Genomic DNA, 19,805 nt, shown 5'->3' on the forward strand with positions numbered 1-19,805 from the left:
GCTTCCCTTTGGTTTTGAACTAGCAGATCCAGTGCCAGCAGACCCATGGCACTGACAATAAACTAAACGAGCAGATCGATAAAGCAGCAAATACATATTTTCATCACAGGAAATGTTAAGACAGGGATAACTAAACCTGGTCAACAAGAAGCATTTCCTTCCCTTCTATTGTGTTACTGTGTGCGTGAGGCTCGTGAACCATGGCTGTACAGGAGGACGCAGGGACTCCGGAGGGCTGCGGGGCCCCTCGAGGGCTGTGCCGGTAACCCGCCCGCAGGTGCCCCCTCCCCGCAGTACCAGTGGCCCGTCGCAGGTGGCCCCGCAACCCTGAACCCTTCAATGGTCACGCAGGTCGGGGCTGCACGGCACAGCCGCCCGATTTCCATGCCTGAATACGCACAGTCCCCAGCCCCGAGCCCGACACCGCCCACAGACTGCCGTTCCGCTGGAGCGCACGGCCGCCTTCCCAGAGCGTACCGTCGCGCGCGTCAGGGTGGGCGTGGCCGGGGCCCGTACAACCAATCGGCATTCGGCTTGTTGATGGGTGGCGGGCGGCGCACGCTGGTTGGCCGGCGCAGACCAGCCTCTCCTCCCTGCCGGGCGCTGTCAGAGCGTTGCATCACCTCCGGACGCCCGACGCGGCGTGCACGCGGTTCTTTCTTGGCGCGCCCGCACCCGGGCCCTTCAGGTACCTACGCCCTGCGCGCGGTCCTCTTCGGTACCCCTGCCCGCGGGGACGCCCCCAGGTCACCCGGCCCTCTCCGCGGCGTCGCCCCACATACTCCAACCCCGTGCCCTGCCCGCGGGGTCGCCCCAGGTCACTCCCCCTGCCCTGCCCGCGGGCCCCTTCAGCACCGCCGCCCCGCCGCGCCTGCCGGGGGGGGCCGGCTGGCTGCGAGAATCCGATGTGGTAGTTTGCTACGTTGGGAGGCCGGGCGAAGTGGCTTGCGGGAACGCGTGGTGGTACTCCTCCCTTTTCAGTCTAGTCTACTTCACGGGCTCCTCCCGGCACAACCCTTCCAGCATTGGCTTTGGAATTTGATTTTGTTTTTTAAGATTTATTTATTTGAGAGAGCCCCAACGACCGGGGAAGGGACGCGGGGGTGGAGATGAAGAGAGTCTAAAGCCGGCTCCGCATAAGCGGGGAGCCTGACCTCACCACCTCGAGATCATGACGTGAACTGAAATCAAGAGTCAGTATCACTGATGGAAATAAGGGCGCTGGCCCAGCGATTCCTTCAGACAAACACTGAACCCTGACGGTACACGTGCTTCTGCAGGCGCTTCTGCGGGCACCGGGCTTGCAGCTGGAGATCCTGGAGAGTGTGGAGCAGACCACAGTGTGTAAGAGAAACAGACTCAGGGAGGGCTATTCTGAGGAGGAGCGAGCATCCTTTCAGCGACATTTCAGCAAGGTGGCGCTGGAGTGCGTGGAGAGAGGTCCAGATGCAGGAGAGCAGATCAGGAAAGGGGTTTTGTTTCCCAGCCGCGTCCGAGACAGATGTACCTGGAGCTGGAGTTTTGTAAGAGGAAAAGTCAGGAGGAAAAGTCTGTGCATAATATTTTTGGGGAGAGAGGAGTGACTGAGTTTTTTTTAATACGAAAATGATACTTTCAGAGCTCCATTAGGAAGGTGGTATGTCAGGTATACCGTATTTACTTTTCTCTTTATTTTAAAAGTTTTGTAATAAAGCGAATATATATCAAAAAAGAAGAAGAAGAAGAAGAGTGGTATGAGGTAATAAGTAAAGACCCGTTTTTTGATGCCGTACTCCACTCCCATAGTAGTTTGGTAGGTGTAGCCTTCTAAATTCAAATACAAAATTACTTAAACATGGGTGTTATTTACATATTTATGTTTTAAGTCTCTTCTTTTACTTATTCATGGATATTTAAGTTGTTTTCACATATTTATTTGTAGGAACAATGCTTCAGTTAACATCTTTGTGCATATTTTATACATTTGTGTAAGTATATCTGCAGGGTATATGTTAAAAGGATATGACTACACTGAGAAAAGGCTAGAGATAGACCTGCCTCTGGGGTTCAGTTTGACTTAATGTGACATATTATGAAGACCTGGGCAGTAGAGAGAACAGAAATAGAATTAAAGGTCAGATTGACATGACCTTGGTGATCAATTGGATGTGGAAATTATCTGGTACTATTAGGGGGACTCAGATTTCAGATAATGGGAAGGAATAGTGGAACTGCTAGTGCACACGGAAGCAATTGTGGCAAGGAGGAGCTTAAATTTGTATTGTATTTTGTTATGTTTTTAGAAGATGAGAGCGCAGGGGAGAAACAGGGAGAGGGAGAGAGAGAATCTTATGGAGGCTCCATGCCCAGCATGGAGCCCGCTGAAGGGCATGATCTCAGACCCTGAGATCATTACCTGAGCTGAAATCAAGAGTCAGGTGCTTAACTGACTGAGCCACCCAAGGCACCCCATGGATATTTATTTTAAAGATATTTTTGTATGCATTTTTAAGATCTATTGACGTAAACACAAGTAAAAATCAAGGAGGGTATCTAGAAATTTCTAAGTAGAAGGTTGACACTAGGGAGATCTGGGAGAGTCTGGAATACAGAAGATTGGCGGGTGAGGATTGTGGTAAGAGGAGACTGCTACCCTTAGCACAGCCTGGTTACTAATCTCCCTCCTGCTCCCCACACCCCATGCCCTGTGGATACTGGATGCTGTTTGCAGGTACAGCTCTCCAGTGGATGTGAAGGGCCAGAGCAATCCTGTGATTTATGCATGGGGGCTGTTTCTCCTCAGCAGCCGCCATAGCCCGGTCACTGATACATGGTCCTCTGTGCCATTATGTTGAGTTTGTGTTTGGCATAATAATGCAGTGGTCCTTAATACTTTGGGGAATAGGGATGCCTGGGTGGTTCAGCAGTTGAGTGCCTGTCTTCGGCCTGGCGTGTGATCCTGGGGTCCTGGGATTGAGTCCCATATCGGGCTCTCTGCATGGAGTCTGCCTCTCTTCTCTGTGTGTCTCTCATGAATAAATAAATAAAACTTAAAAAAAAATACTTTGGGGAATAGAAGCTCCCTAGAAAGTTTGTAAAATTTATGAGCCATCTTCACCCAAAGCTTAAATCTCATTTTCTCAAAAACTAATTAATTAATTTCAGGTACGTTATCCTGAATAACAGAACAGTTCAAGAGTATGACTTACAAACTTTAATGTGCATGCTAACCCTCTAGAATCTTGTTAAAATGCAGCTTCTTACTTCTCAGTCCAAGGTGGTTCTGGTGATTCTGCTGCAGTCAGTACCCATAGAACTGGCCTTGACGAGTGAGAAGTGACAGAAATGTGTTGGTTCCCAAAGATGTTAATCTTCAGATGAAGCTCCTTCAGTTTCAGGTGGACCCCTCATAAATCATTAAGTGCACAGACTAGTACCCTTTCCATCCATGAAAGGCCAGACATTGTAACAAGATCTGAAGATCCAAAATGCCGTTCAACTCCTATTTAATACCAGTTAATGACACACTTAGTCAGAAATGGATGCCTGGATTCATTAAATGGCCCCCATGTTCTTTTCTTATTTTTCTTTCCTAATATAAACCAAAAGACAGCGTCACATCTCAAAAATAAATGAAGGAAAAGGAGAGACACTGCTGGTTTAAAAAAAAAAAAAAAGCTTAAAAATTAAAAATTTTATATATTTAAAAGGTTTTTTTTGGATGGCGTGGATCAGTTACTGTGCTTAGGTTTTGATGTTTTCAGAATTTAAGTATATAGGTCCCTTTGTTCCTGGACTGTTAAAGTTCTTGAGTTTTTAAGATTTTCTAGTTTCTCTGTTATTTTCTTATTACAGTCTTGTCCCCTTTTAATCTGATGTTGGCTTAGAAACCTGGTCACCAACCTTATTAGAATTATTATGTAAGAATAAATAGGCTTTGAGGAGGAATGGGCTGTAGGATGCTCACTATAAAATTAAGCCCCAGATTGATAAAGTGTTTCTGCAATGGTTATTAAGACTCTAAAAAGCCACTATAAGACTTCTCTCACTGGGACTAAATCCAGAATGTATACAGCTTGTCTTTTGTAAAAAGCATGAGTAAGCAATAAAAGGGATAAAAGAGAAAATTGGAATGAGCTGGCAATTACTTGCCTATAGAAGTCTTCATCTTTTTAGCTTTAAATTTTTTTTAGATTTTACTTGTTCTCCTAAAAGAAATGACGTTATCTCAACAGAAGTGTTTTCTGTCCTGTGAGTGTGGGTAAGAATTCTTACCTACAATGAGATTTACTTTTTCAGGTTATTAATGAATTTTTAGTGTGCTTACATAGAACTTACAAGATTTTTTTGTTTCTTCTTAGAAGTATATTATCTACAATTTTTTAATGTTATATTATACTTAAGAAATAAGTGGAGAATATGATTTTAAAACAAGTTTTACAATAATCAGAAAGTACTGGGGCACCTGGGTGGCTCATTTGGTTCAGCGTCTGCCTTTAGCTCAGGTTGTTATCTTAGGGTCCTGGGATCAAGCCCCATGGTGAGCTCCCTGCTCTGCTGGGAGACTGCTGCTCCTCTTTCTCTGCCCCTCCCCCTGCTTACGCTCTCTCAAGTGAATAAATAAAATCTTTATTTTTTTTTAAGATTTTATTTATTTGTTCATGAGAATACACAGAGAGGAGAGAGAGGCAGAGGGAGAAGCAGACTCCATGCAGGGAGTCTGAAGCGGGACTCGATCCCAGGTCTCCAGGATCAGGCCCCGGGCTGAAGGTGGCACTAAACCGCTGAGCCACCAGGGCTGCCCAATAAAATCTTTAAAAAAAAAAAAAAAAAAGACAACCCATAGAAAGGGAGAAAGTTTTATGCAAATTCTGTAACAATTAGGGACTTTCGTCTAGAATATATGAAGAACTCTTAGAACTCAACAATTTAAAGACAACCCAGGGCAGCCCTGGTGGCCCAGTGGTTTAGCACTGTTTTTTGGCCCAGGGCGTGATCCTGGAGACCAGGGATTGAGTCCCACGTCGGGCTTCCGGCACGCAGCCTGCTTCTCCCTCTGTCTGTGTCTCTGCCTCTCTCTCTCTCTCTCTCTCTCTGTCGTAAATAAATAAAAAATCTTTAAAAAATAAAACAAAAGAACTTAATATTATATTATAATATTATACTTAGACATTGAAGTATGAACCCAGTTTAAACATTGGACAAAGGACAAATGGTAATGTCTCCAAGTAAGATACAAATATTGCCAATAAGCATATGAAAATGTGGTCAACATCACTAATTATTAAGGAAATATAAATCAAAATCATAACGAGATACCACTTCATACCCACTAGAATTTCCTATAATCCAAAAATGGATAGTCAGGAGTGAGGATGTAGAAAAAATGAAATACTTTTTTTTTTTTTTAAGATTTTATTTATTCATTAGAGACACAGCGAGACAGGCAGAGACACAGGCAGAGGGAGAAACAGGCTCCATGCAGGGAGCCCGATGAGGGACTCAATCCCAGGACCCCGGAATCACGCCCTGAGCCGAAGGCAGACACTCAACCACTGAGCCACCCAGGAGTCTGAAAACTGAAATATATATTCACTGCTGGAAGAAAGTAATATGAGCAGCAGCTTTAGAAAACATTTTTTGGTAGTTTCTCTCTCTCTCTCTTTTTTTTTTTTTTTTAGATTTTAATTTATTTATTCATGAGAGAGAGAGAGGGAGGGAGAGAGGCAGAGACACAGCCAGAGGGAGAAGTAAGCTCCATGCAGGGAGCCTGATGTGGGAGTCAATCCTGAACTCCAAGATCACGTCCGGGCCAAAGGCAGGCACTAAACCACTGAGCCACCCAGGGATCCCCATTTTTTTGGTAGTTTCTCAAAAGTTAAACAGTTACCATATGATCCAGCGATTCCACTCCTGGGTATATACCCAAGAGAACTGAAAACATGTCCACACAAAAACTTACAGCTGAATGTTAATAGCAGGCATGTTCATTGTAGCCGGAAAGTGGAAACATTTCTAATGTCCACGAACTGATGAATGGATAAACACTGCAGCATATGCGTACAATGAAATACTTATTCAGCCATAAAAAGTAATGAAGTATGAAGACATGTTACAACATAGATGAACTTTGAAAACACAATTCTGAGAAGCTAGACACATGATTCCATTTATATGAAATGTCCTGAATAGGAAAACTCAGAGCAGAAAGCAGATTAATGGTTGCCAGGGAGCTGGGCAAGAAGGGAGTAGGGAATGACTACTAACAAACATATCCGGGCTTTTGGAGTAGAGCAGGCAGGGCATTGGTGAAGATGTTCTGGAATTAAAGCATGCTCATGGTTGCACCCACAGAATTGGTTTGTGTACTGTATTTCAAAAAAGCTATAATGTTTATTTTACAGTATCCTGTAGTGTCATGGATAGTAATACCAACCCTCATTTTAACATATACTCCTCTGCTATTCCTAGACTTCTCTGTTGAAAGTAATACACTTGATTTTCTCTTGCAGCAACAACAAAATGGTTCAGCAAGTTCCAGAAAACATCAATTTTCCTGCTGAAGAAGAGAAAATCTTGCAGTTCTGGTCCGAATTTAATTGTTTTCAAGAATGCTTAACGCAATCTAAACATAAGCCAAAGTATGTGAATTTCTTTCGTAATGGTAGAATCCTTAAAAACAGTCATTTCTTAGACTGAGTTCATGAAGGCAGAAACGTTATCCTTCCTTGTGCTCCCAGTCACCTAGCTCTCTATGTAGCAGGTACTTGCAGCAGTAGTTATGTGTTGAATGGATGAGTTTCTAATTTTTTTATTTATTTATTTTATTTTTTAAAGATTTATTTATTTATTTATGAGAGAGAGAGGCAGAGACACAGGAGGAGGGAGAAGGAGGCTCCATGCAGGGAGCCTGACATGGGACACGATCCTGGGACTCCAGGATCATGCCCTGAACCAAAGGCAGGTGCTAAATCGCTGAGCCACCCAGGGATCCCCAGTGGATAAGTTTTAAATGAGAGTAGATGCTGCTCTCTTAGGTCTAAATAGAGGTTTTTTTTTTAATCACTCTTTTCTCATTGTTACCACCCTCATTTAAGCACTAGACTGGTCTTAGCTTCCTGTTGGAGTACATCCTGCCTTTGTAGTCTCCATTCACTTAAAAACCAGTCATTTCTTTATTGTTTTCTTCATATGTCTCTGTGTTCAAAAACTATGAGATAGGTGCTTGTTCCTGTTTTACTGATGAGGTAACTCAGGATCGGGATGAATAACCCCCTTTATGTCATGTAACTCATAAACAAAGTGTGGGTAGCCTGATTGGAAGTCATCCCAGCTCCACCATAACTAGCTTTTTTGAAGGCAGAACCTTTCAGTAAATAACTAACCATTCACGTCTGTGAATTTTCTGGTCTTGCTGCTTTTCTTCTCCCTGAAGACTGTGATAGGAGCTGTCTATAGAAAAATGTCCTAAATTTTTGCTGTTTTAAATTAATTTAACACATTTTTATTATCTCTCTTAGATTTACATTCTATGATGGGCCTCCTTTTGCAACTGGACTGCCTCACTATGGACATATACTTGCAGGGACAATTAAAGATATAGTTACCAGATATGCTCACCAGAGTGGGTTTCACGTTGACAGAAGATTTGGATGGGATTGTCATGGCTTACCTGTGGTATGTTTGGGTCACCAGCCTTATAATAATCTGATTTTTTAATAACCATTGGATTTTATCATATAGTATATTAAAGTATGGTGAATTTTTTCTATAATGTACTTTGTTTCTACAATACTATTTATAGTTTGCTTTCTCTATAGATTTTTTTAGACCGAATTTTTTAAAATCTGTGTTATTTTCTAGAGTTGCTGAATTGCATTTATTTTATAGGGCAGGGATATTAACAATCTTATTGCAAATTTTCAGGAATATGAAATTGATAAGACACTGGGAATCAGAGGACCAGAAGATGTAGCCAAAATGGGGATTGTAGAGTATAACAATCAGTGCCGAGCAATTGTGATGAGATATTCTACTGAGTGGAAGGTATGTTGGGTTATTTTCAGTAAGATGAACGAAAACTTTAATTTTTAAATGGGAATTGAAAAGGTTTGCACTCCTTTGGTGCTTTTTATGAGATACGTCCAAAAGTATGGCTGTTTGTATGAGGTTGTGACATAAGAGGATTGACCATCCTCTTTAAAGAAGTATTTTTGCTTCCACCTCCAACCCTATTAAGCTGTTAGGTTAAACTGCACCCTCTCTTCTGGTTTCTATATGCTCGACTTTCTTCAGTGTTTAGTCTCCACCTACTCACTGTGTATGACAGGAATCAGGCTGTCCTAGAAAGTAAATTAACTTGAATGTCACAGTAAAAAAATTCAGGTGTTAAAAACAATTCCAGTTTGGCTTCAGTGTACTATTAATTTGACTCTCATCCTACCTGCTGCTGTTCATAAGTCCTGTGAATGGCTGACAGAGCTCCAGCCTCTCTTGTTCTAAAGGGTAGAGGAGCAGGGGACCCCTTTCCTCCCTGGTTCTCCAGCTAGTGTGTCTGTAGATCTTAAAAACATGTCTGACTCTCACTCTCTTACCACTTTGTCTTCTCAAATTTGTTGTTATTCAGATTTCCCTGTTCTGCCGACAGTAGTAGTCTCCTAGGCTGCACATATTATCCTCACGATCAAATCAAGTGCCATATCCTATCAAGTCTTTCTTCTTCAGGGTCTTATCTGGTCATTGCATTCCTCCAGCCTAATCCCTGGCCTCCTACCTGCCTTCCTGCATTTAACCATCTTCCGATGGGGCTCGTGTTCTGGTTTTTTGCACTCAGCCTGCCAGGTTCTCTCCCCCGTGAGCCTGCTCATCATGGTCTTCTCTGCTCAGAATTTTGAGTAGCTTCTCTTCCTTGATAAATAAAATCTGATTTCATCAACCTGAAAATCAGAACTCCTCAATTCTCTCCCTAACTTTAATTTTTAAATTTTTTTATTAAAAGTAACATTTTTTAACCTAACTTTGTTCAGTCAGACTTTCTTGCCTGGTTGTCAGGGGGAAAAAAATCTAATGAATGTAATATGCATGTGGCTTTTTTTTTTTTCTTAAAGAAAATTTTTTTTTTAAGATTCATTTATTCATGAGAGACACAGAGAGAGAGGCAGAGACATAGACAGAGGGAGAAGCAGGCTTATCATAAGGAGCCTGATGTGGGACTCAATCCCCAGACCCAGGATCACGCCCTGAGCCAAACACAGATGCTCAACCACTAAGCCACCCAGGCGTCCCTTAAAAAAATTTTTTTAACTTTTCATTTTGAAATAATTCAGACTTATTAGAAAATTTCAGAAACAGAATTCCTCTATACTCCTCTCTTACGTCCCAAATTCTAACACCTTCAATAATCATAATTTTCAAAAGCAAGAAATTAACAGATACAATGTAATAGACCTTCTTCAGATTTAACCCCCTTGTTCCAAAATAATTTCTGATCCAGATCCTGGTCTAAGAACACACGTTGCATGTAGTTGTTATTCCTCTTTATTTTACTTCAATCTGAAGGATTCCCTCAGTCCTTGTCACTTTTGTGTCTTTTTATTATTTTTTTAAGTGTTATTTACTTACTTAATCTCTACACCCAACATGAGGTTCGAGCTCACAACTCCCAAGATCAAGGATCACATGCTCTTCCCACTGAACCAACCAGGCACCTGACCTTGTCACTTTAAAGAGTACAGACCAGTTATTTTGTAGCAAGTCCCCCAAAGTCAGATGTCTTCTCATGATTATGTTAGGTTATGTATGCATTTTTTTCTTTTAAAGACTTATTTATTTATTCATGAGAGACACAGAGAGAGAGAGAGAGAGAGGCAGAGACACAGGCAGAGGGAGAAGCAGCCTCCATGCAGGGAGCCTGACGTGGGACTTGATCCCGGGTCTCCAGAATCAGGCGCTGGGCTGAAGGCGGCACCAAACCGCTGAGCCACCTGGGCTGCCCTATGTATGCATTTTTGACAAGAATGCTCAGAAGTGGGATCCCTGGGTGGTGCAGCGGTTTGGCGCCTGCCTTTGGCCCAGGGCATGATCCTGGAGACCCGGGATCGAATCCCACGTCGGGCTCCCGGTGCATGGAGCCTGCTTCTCCCTCTGCCTCTCTCTCTCTCTCTGTGACTATCATAAATAAATAAAAATTTAAAAAAAAAAAAAAAAAAGAATGCTCAGAAGTGACATCATGCCCTTCTTGGTCTGCTGTTCCCAGGAGGCCTGCCTCATTCGTGATAATAATTTTCTTCACTAAGATTAATATGCTAGGTTTCTCCATTGTTAGTTTGTAATTTTTCCTTTCTAATTAAGTATGCTATGGGGAAAGTCTTTACAAATATCCTATTTCTTATACTTTTCTTTATGAATTTTAGCATCCATGATGATTCTTGCCAGCAACAATTATACCTATGCTATTTGCCAAATGGTAGTTTGGGTAGACTTTTATGAAGAAATATTAATATTTGTAAGTAACATCATCTGCATGTAGAATGAATGCCAAGAAAACTGTTTCTTAATCTTACGTAGTATGCTGTTTACAATATAGATTTAATTGAAACATTGGTTATTTTGTTTTCCCAAAATCATTGTATGTGGTGATGATAGAAATGAAATACACTGATGCACAGTAACAATTATCATTTTCTAATAACTCCAATATTCATATTTTTAAAGTCCACTGTTACCAGACTTGGCCGATGGATTGACTTTGACAATGACTACAAAACTCTGTATCCACAATTCATGGAATCTGTCTGGTAGGTTTACTTGAAGTGTAAATATAATGAATATTCTGTTTATTGCTTAGCACAGAGATTGTCTAGCATGAATCATTCTTTCAGATTCACAATTATTTATCTAAAATTTTGGGGCTGATTTTTGTTTGTTTTTAAAGCTTTATTTTATTTTTTTAGAGCACTTTTAATTTCACAGCAAAATTGAGAGGAAGGTACAGAGATTTCCCATATTCCCTTGCACCTATACATGTACAGCCTCCTCCACTACAAACATCCCCACCAGAGTGGGACATTTGTTGCCATTGGTGAACATGCATTGACACATCACCACCACCCAAACTCCATAGTTTGCATTAAGGTTCACTCTGGGTGTTGTGCATTCTTTGAGTTTGGGTGGATGACATATAGGCATCATTCTAGCATCATACAGAGTATTTTCACTATCCTAAGAACCCTCTGTGTACCAACTGTTTATCTCTTTCAGCCTCTAGATTTTTTTTTTAACTCAGTAAAGTTTGGATTCTGCTAAGATAATAGGATACACATAATATTCTGTGGTATATAATGGCTCCAACAGGTTAAGCAGCAACCTGTAATCAAATACATTAGAATTTTTCAATCATAACACACAATTGTTCATGCCAAGCTGATAAAGAATGTAAATGGCCTGATGTCAATTAAAGGTTTGTTTGTTTTTGCCAAATTAGAACCAAATTTTGGAAAGTAAGTTTCAGAAGTAGTTTTCTGTTTGTTTTTGTTTTGTTTTGTTTTTTAATTTTTATTTATTTATTTATGATAGTCACACAGTGAGAGAGAGAGAGGCAGAGACATAGGCAGAGGGAGAAGCAGGCTCCATGCACCGGGAGCCCAATGTGGGATTCGATCCCGGGTCTCCAGGATCGCACCCCAGGCCAAAGGCAGGCGCCAAACCGCTGCGCCACCCAGGGAACCCTGTTTTGTTTTTTAAATAATTAAGTCTAAGAGATTGTGTACGTGAATTTTACACTGAGATAAGTTGTATAGTGTAATCACTTGCATAGCACTTTTAGAATGAACGTTACTTCTTTTTACTATTTTTTTTTTTTTTAAGATTTTATTTATTTATTCATGAGAGACACAGAGAGAGAAAGAGGCAGAGACACAGGCAGAGGGAGAAGCAGGCTCCATGTGGGGAGCCCGACACGGGACCCGATCCCGGGACTTCAGGACCAGGCCCTGGGCCAAAGGCAGGGCCTAAACCACTCAGCCACCTAGGGATCCCCCTCTTTTTACTATTATAAAACAAGTGTTGCAATTCCAAAGTCCTAATAGCTGAATGAGAATCCTAAAACAGAATGAGAATCATTACATATCCTTACTGGACAAATGGGCACTATTATTATGATTTCAGAGTGCCCTAAGTACATACCTCAGGCCTTAAGGAAGTTCTACTTTTATTAAATTATGCATAATGACAGGTGAGTTGCAAAGCTGTTTGTTACAGTGCACTTGGTGCTGCATTGTAGGCTCTTGTGGCTCTTACTGCCTTCCTATCTGCCTGCTTACATTTCTGTCAGTCAAGATCTGATCTATTGTACATGGTTGGCACAAGTCCTTTGCCTTTGAGGAGCTAGATATCTTGGTGGGCAGTTCTCTGACCCTATGACTTGACATGCCAGAGACTTTGGAGAGGGGGCTTCTCATTCACTGAGCAGCCAGAATTCTCATGATTAGAGAAACTCTAAAAACTAGGATTCGGATTAAACACCTGGGGAGAAAAAAGTACTATTAATGCTCTGGATTAGGGCTGTTGAGTGCTTAAATGAGGCTAGTGTGAAGGTTAAAAGACAAAAGTAAAACATAAATAATTAGGCAATACACAAAATAAAAAGATGTAAAATGTGACATCAAAAACATACAACATGTGCAGTGGGAAGAGTGAAAATGTAGTTTTAGAATGCGTTCAAACTGAGGTTATTATCAACTTAAAATAGACCACTACATATATAAGCTATTACATGTGAGCCTCATGGTATTCACAAAGCAAAAACCTATAGCAAATACAAAAAAGATCAAAGAAGAATCTTAAGCATAATACTAAAGAAAGTCATCAATCATAAAGGAAGAGAGACAAGAAGAAAGGAACAATAGAACTACAAAAAGCTGGAAAACAACAAAATGACAGTAAGCACATACCTATCAGTAATTAAATGTAAATGGACTAAAATCATCAATCTAAAAACAGAGTGGCTGAATGTATTAAAAAAAATAAGACCTATCTATATATTGCCTACAACTCACCTCAGGGATGCCTGGGTGGCTCAGTGGTCAAGTGTCTGCCTTTGGCTCAGGCCAAGATCCCGGGGTACTGGAATCAAGTCCCACATCAGGCTCCCTGCAGGGAGTCTGCTTCTCCCTCTACCTATGTCTGTGCCTCTCTCTGTCTCTCTCATGAATAAATAATCTTTAAAAAAAGAGAGAGAGAGACTCACCTCACCTCACATGTAAGGAAACAGACTGAAAGTGAAGGGATGAAAAAAGATGTTCCATGCAAATGGAAACCAAAAGAAAGTTGGGGTAGCTATACATACCAGAAAAAGACTTAAAAAAGACTGTGTAATAAGAGACAATGGCACCGTATGAGAAAAGCACCAATCTAACAAGAAGATCTAACAATGACAAATGTTTATAGAGCCAGAAGAGGAGCATCTAAATATATAGTATGAATATTGTCAGACCTAAAGGTAGAAATTAACAATGCAGCAATAGTATGGGACTCTAATAACCCAATTATTTCCAAACAAATCCAATAAGGAAACATTAGACTTAAACGACACAGCAGACCAAGTGGACTTAACAGATATATATAGAACAAACAACAGAACACACATTCTTAATTGCGCATGGAAACTTTTCCAGGATAGATCACATGATACTCACAAAACAGGTCTTAATAAATTTAAGAATATTAAAATCAGGGCAGCCCGGTGGCCCAGCGGTTTAGCGCAGCCTTCAGCCCAGGGCGTGATCCTGGAGACCCGGGATCGAGTCCCACTTCGGGCTCTCTGCATGGAGCCTGCTTCTCCCTCTGCCTGTGTCTCTGCCTCTCTCTCTCTCTCTCTGTGTCTGTCATGAATAAATAAATAAAATCTTTTTAAAAAAAGAATATTAAAATCACATCAAGCCTGTTTTCTGACCATGTGGTATAGAACTAAAAAATCCATTACAAGAGAAAAAGACTGGAAAAGCCACAAATATGTGGAGATTAATGTGTTACTAAGCAACCAGTGGGTCAATGAAGAAATTAGAAAATTAAAAGGAGAAATTAAAAAACACTTTGAGAGAAATGAGAATGGAAATACAACATAACTAATCTATGGGAAATAGCAAAAGCAATTCTGAGAGGAAAACTGGTAGTGATACAGGCCTATTTAACAAACAAGAAAACTCTCAATCTAACTTTACACTTACAAGAACTGGAAAGTAGAACAGAACGCCAAACATTAGTAGGAAGAAAGAAAGAATAAAGATAAGTGCAGAAGGTACACCTGGGTGGCTCAGTGGTTGAGCGTCTACCTTCAGCTTGGGGCTTGGTCCCGGGGTCCTGGGATCAAGTCCCGCATCAGGCTCCCTGCATGGAGCCTGCTTCTCCCTCTGCCTGTGTCTCTGCCTCTCTCTCTCTCTCTCTCTCTGTCTCTCATAAATAACTAAAATCTTAAAAAAAAAAAAATGCAGAAGTAAATGAAATAAAAACTAAAAAGAGTAGAAAAGATCATTGAAACTAAGAGGTGGCTCTTTTAAAATAGAAATCATATTGTTAAACCTTTAGAGCCACCAAGAAAAAAATCCCAATCCCCAAATTTCTATGGAACCACAAAGACGCCAAAAAGCAAAAGCCATCTTGAGAAAGAAGAACAAAGCTAAAGGTGTCCTGCTTTTTTATTTCAAACTATTTTACAAAGCTATAGTAATCAAAACAGTACACTATTGGTGTAAAATCAGACATATAAATGGAACAGAATAGAAAACCCAGAAATTAACCCAGGCTTACATGGTTAATTAATCTATGACAAAAGAGCCAAGAATGTACAATGGAGAATGGACAATCGCTTTAATAAATGGAGCTGGGAAAGCTGGACAGCCACATGCAAAAGAATGAATCTAGACTAGTGTCTTATACATAAAATTAACTCAGGGGATCCCTGGGTGGCTCAGCGGTTTAGCGCCTGCCTTTGGCCCAGGGCGCGATCCTGGAGTCCCGGGATTGAGTCCCGCACCAGGCTCCTGGCATGGAGCCTGCTTCTCCCTCCTGTGTCTCTGCCTCTCTCTCTCTTTCTATGTCTATCATAAATAAATAAATCTTAAAAAAATTTTTTTAAAAATGATAAAATTAACTCAGATGGATTAAAGATTTGAATATAAGACCTGAAACCGTAGAAGAAACCTTAGGCAGTAAACTATGCATCCATCCTAGCAATCATTTTGGATATGACTCCAAAAGACTGGCAGTCAAAGCAAAAACCAAATGAAATTACATCAAACGAAAGAGCTTCTATACAGCAAAAGAAGCCATCAATAAAATGAAATGACAACGCCTTGAATGGGAGAAAATAAATTTGTAATTTGTATTTGGTAAAGGATTAATATCCAAAGTACGTAAAGAACTTATAAAACTCAGTAGCAGGGGATCCCTGGGTGGCACAGCGGTTTAGCGCCTGCCTTTGGCCCAGGGCGCGATCCTGGAGACCCGGGATCGAATCCCACGTCGGGCTCCCGGTGCATGGAGCCTGCTTCTCCCTCTGCCTGTGTCTCTGCCTCTCTCTCTCTCTCTCTCTCTCTCTCTCCCTCTCTCTCTGTGACTATCATAAATAAATAAAAATTAAAAAAAAAAAAAAAACTCAGTAGCACAAGAAAATCTGAGTTAATGGGCTGAGGACCTGAAGATATATTTTTCCAGAGAAGACATGCAAATGCCAACAAACCTGAAAAAATACTTAACATCACTAATCATGAGGAAAATATAAATCCAAAAAATATATATATGTAAATCAAAACCACAATGAAATATTACCTTATATTTGTCAGAATGGCTTCTATCCGAAAAGACAAATGACAAGTGTTGGTGAGGATGTGGAGAAAAAGGAATGATGAACTGTGGGTGAGAATGCAGATTGGTATAGATACTATGGAAAATAGTATGGAGGGTCCTCAAAAAAATTAGAAATATCGTGGTCAGTAATTGTACTTCTGGGTATTTTTCCAAAAAAAGAAAGAAAACACAAATTCAAAAAGGTATATGTGCCATTATGTTCATCACAGTGTTCTGTACAGTAGCCAGGAAATGATGTCTAAGAGTGCGTTGATGGATAAATAGATAAAAAAGAAGTGGGGTGAGGGGGTGCCTGCGTGGCTCAGTCAGTTAAGTGTCAAACTGTTGATTATGGCTCAGGTCATGATCTGAGTCAGTGAGCTCGAGCCCTGAGTCGGACTCTGGTAGAGTCTGCTTGAAACTCTCTCTCTCTTCCCCCCTCTGACACTCTGCTCGCAAGGGTGTTCGTTTTCTGTCTCTCCTCTCTCTCAAATAAAAGAAAATATTTTTTAAAAGATATGGGAGAGAAGGTTATGGTGGCTCAGTCAATTAAGGGTCTGACTTTTGATTTTGGCTTAGGTCATGACCTCAGGGTTGTGAGATCAAGCCCCACATCAGGCTCCACACTGAGTACAGCCTGTTTAAGATTCTCTTTCAACCCCCCATCCTTTCCCTCTAAAAAGAAAAAGATGTGTGTGTGTAAACTATATAAAATATCCTCAAGCCATAATAAAGAGTAATTCTTGCTATTTGTGACAACATAGGTGGACCGTGAAGGTATTACACTAAGGGACCTAAGTCACAAAGACAAATACCATATGATTTCACTTACATGTGGAATCTAAAAAAACAAAACTCAGACATAGCAGAATGGTGTTTGCCAGAGGGAAGAGGGATTGGCTGTGGGCAGTGGGTAGAAGGGGTTGAGAAGTACAGACTTTCAGATACAAAATAAACCATGGAGATGTAGCATACAGCATGGTGACTATAGTCAGTAATATAGTAGTGCTTCATGAGTCTTGAAGTTCTCATTATAAAACAAAGTTACTGTGACCTTGGTGGTAGACAGTAACTAAACTTACTATGGTGATGACTTTGCAGTGTGTTCTAATATCAAATCCTCACATTGTATGCCTGAATCTAATATGATGCTACATGTTAATTTTGCCTCAATGAAAAAAATTATAAACTTGGGAAACTTTATATAAAACATTTTTAATCTTTATTTAAAGCCAAACAATACTATGAAAAAATATGCACATTTTCCCATAAAAATGTATTTTAGCAAATGAGAACGTTTTAATTCATTTATTATACCAAGCACATAGGAATTGGATTATAAAAATTATGCATAAAGGCAGAATTAAGGGTTCCCACCAATGCTTCCTGACATCCAGCTGGGACTGGTGAGTATTCCCCACAGGAAACCCCAGGATAACTGTTACCATTGCCATATCAGCACCTTGGTACATTTAGCATAAAACAACATGGTTAATGTTTAATAAAAGTTTTTAACTAACTATAGAAATACCCTAATCCCAATTGGTTTATGCTTTTTAAATTGCCTTATAAAACTATCTATTATAGTAAAATTTAAGCAATACACCAGAAAACTATTAAGAAAAGCAAAAACTCTGAAATCCCAACCATAGTTAACAATTGGTAAAAATCTTTTTCAGCATCTCTAAAAAATGTAATAAGTATATGGATATGTACAGTTTTACCCATTGAGTACCTCAGTGTACAATATGGTGTCAATTGCTTTTCTCACACAACTCAAGTCATGAACATCTTTCCATGTACAGTTATTACCACTTTTAATGTACACAATATTTGATACGATTCTGTCCTAATTTACCAGCTGGTAGCCAGTTGAGAGACATGGTTAGCTGATAGAATGTAGACAAACTGGCATAAATGAGTTTGGGGAGATGGGATTTTGGTTGTATCGTTGTAAAATGGTGTCTTTCATTGCTAGGTGGGTCTTCAAACAGCTCTATGACAAAGGCCTTGTATATAGAGGCGTGAAAGTCATGCCTTTCTCCACCGCGTGCAACACTCCACTGTCCAACTTCGAGTCTCACCAGAACTACAAGGTGCGTGTGATGTCATTGGGTGTTAACTTATGCACAGGGAAGTCGAAGGGTTGTAATCCCAGGAACTAGTCCCAGTGAGAAATGTTAGCCTGGGGAATCTGTCAGGTTGACGATTCTTATGGAGTGCTGCTAATGTACTGGTCACTGAGCTGAGGCTGTATGCAGAGTGAAAGTGAGGGATTCTTTCCCCTGTGGGATTGGGAGTGTTGTGTCCTCATGTGACAGACTCTGCTTGCTTCCACTGTATCTTTGTGCCTCTGCCCTGTTTCCCTCCAGTCACTGCTTTTGAAAGAGTTCTTGGCTTGGATGAGAATGCCTTGTCTGAGATTTCGTGTTATTCATTTGTTGAATTTGGAAGCAAATCTGATTTGTTCTTGGTTGATAGTATTAGGATCTTTTTTCGGATGAAGGGAGTCACCACATCACTGCTCTGATAGAGTTTAGATGGGTCTTATCACCAAAGCACACTCACTGCTTTATCTTCTCTCCACAGGCATAACGGCAATAAGTTGAGTCTGAACCATGGGTGTATATTCAGGAGGTCATTCCTCAGACTTGAGCTGGTCCTCATTGTTTTTAAAGGACACTCATTTGTCTGAAATTTGTTTTTTTTGTACATTGTTTAAAACACAAGAAATGTTTATTTTTTAACATTACCATTATAAAAAAAAAGTTCTCAGTCATCCTTGATATGTAATATTCTAAAGGTTTAATTCCTAGATGTCATCAGTGTTTATATTTCGTTGTCTCTCAAATACCTTTTTCCTTCGGTTCTTTGATGTTGTTTTCTTTTTTTAAAAGATTTTATTTATTTATTCATGAGAGACACAGAGAGAGAGAGAGAGAGAGAGAGGCAGAGACACAGGCAGAGAGAAGCAGGCTCCATGCAGGGAGCCCGATGTGGGACTTGATCCTGGGTCTCCTGGACCAGGCCACGAGCCAAAGGCAGCACTAAACCGCTGAGCCACCCAGGCTGCCCTGAGGTCGTTTTCATTGGGATCTAAGGAAGGTCCATGCATGAAAGCAAATGTCTTTCTGTTTTCATCTATGGTCTCGACTTCCTCTCTTTCCCCCTTTTTCTTTCCATGCAAATCATTGTTTAGGAAACAGGTTTTATCTTCTAGAGTTTCCTACAGTGAATTTTGCTAATTATGTCTCTGTAGTCCTCAGTGTTTTGTAGATTTGTACTTCATCTTGTGTTTGTTGGTGTCCTTCATTCAGCATGTGCATCTTTAAGAGAGGTCAGTGTTGACAATGGCATTTGTTGTGTCTGGCTTTTCTCTCTCAGCATGATGTTTGTGACAGCCATCCGTGTTGTGTGTAGCTACGGATCTTTTATTCTAGCTTCTGTGCAAGTGAGTAGTCCACAATTTACAGATTTATAGCACCTTTCTCTTCCCCACGTCCTTCCTCACAACCTGAGAGGAACCACTGTGAATTTGATATTTCTTTCCATTCTCATTTTTATACGTTTACTGTCTGCCTATATATTCACAAACAGTGCGTAGCATTCTTAGGCCTATCTTTAATCTCATCCATAGTACTCACTCTGTACCTTGCCTTTCATAGGAAATAGTATGTTTTAAAGATTCTTTGTCTGATACATGTAGCTTTAAGTTAATTTTTATCGGGGATCCCTGTGTGGCTCAGCAGTTTAGCGCCTGCCTTTGGCCCGGGGCACGATCCTGGAGTCCCGGGATCGAGTCCCACGTCGGGCTCCCAGCATGGAGCCTGCTTCTCCCTCCTCCTGTGTCTCTGCCTCTCTCTCTCTCTCTCTCTCTCTCTTTATGTCTATCATAAATAAATAAATAAATCTTTTTAAAAAAAAGTTTATTTTTATCTGCTATGTAGTGTTTTGTAGAACAAATAGATTGCAATGTCTTCTTT

At 40.6% G+C, this 19,805-nt stretch overlaps 1 protein-coding gene and 1 non-coding gene across 4 annotated transcripts in view; both read left to right on the plus strand.

Moving 5' to 3' along the window:
• The first annotated feature begins 555 nt into the window (after positions 1 to 555).
• Positions 556 to 19,805, plus strand: part of IARS1 (isoleucyl-tRNA synthetase 1) — a 68,778-nt gene continuing 49,528 nt past the window's right edge. The window contains exons 1-6 of one of the 3 annotated variants that reach the window (XM_025423670.3): positions 556 to 688; positions 6,492 to 6,620; positions 7,500 to 7,656; positions 7,906 to 8,025; positions 10,693 to 10,775; positions 17,801 to 17,918. In XM_025423670.3, coding sequence (XP_025279455.1) covers positions 6,502 to 6,620; positions 7,500 to 7,656; positions 7,906 to 8,025; positions 10,693 to 10,775; positions 17,801 to 17,918 — 597 coding nt within the window. In that variant the 5' untranslated portion in view covers positions 556 to 688; positions 6,492 to 6,501. Of the gene's footprint in view, positions 689 to 999; positions 1,345 to 6,491; positions 6,621 to 7,499; positions 7,657 to 7,905; positions 8,026 to 10,692; positions 10,776 to 17,800; positions 17,919 to 19,805 lie in introns of those variants that run through there. The other 2 variants (XM_049094348.1, XM_025423668.3) reach the window with 2 other exon arrangements.
• On the plus strand, positions 2,682 to 2,813 carry LOC112645749 (small nucleolar RNA SNORA84). The gene has a single exon (XR_003127237.1). It is a non-coding gene; the product is annotated as a small nucleolar RNA SNORA84 (small nucleolar RNA).

The sequence above is a fragment of the Canis lupus genome, chromosome 1 (assembly GCF_003254725.2).
Source record: "Canis lupus dingo isolate Sandy chromosome 1, ASM325472v2, whole genome shotgun sequence".
Taxonomy (NCBI): domain Eukaryota; kingdom Metazoa; phylum Chordata; class Mammalia; order Carnivora; family Canidae; genus Canis; species Canis lupus.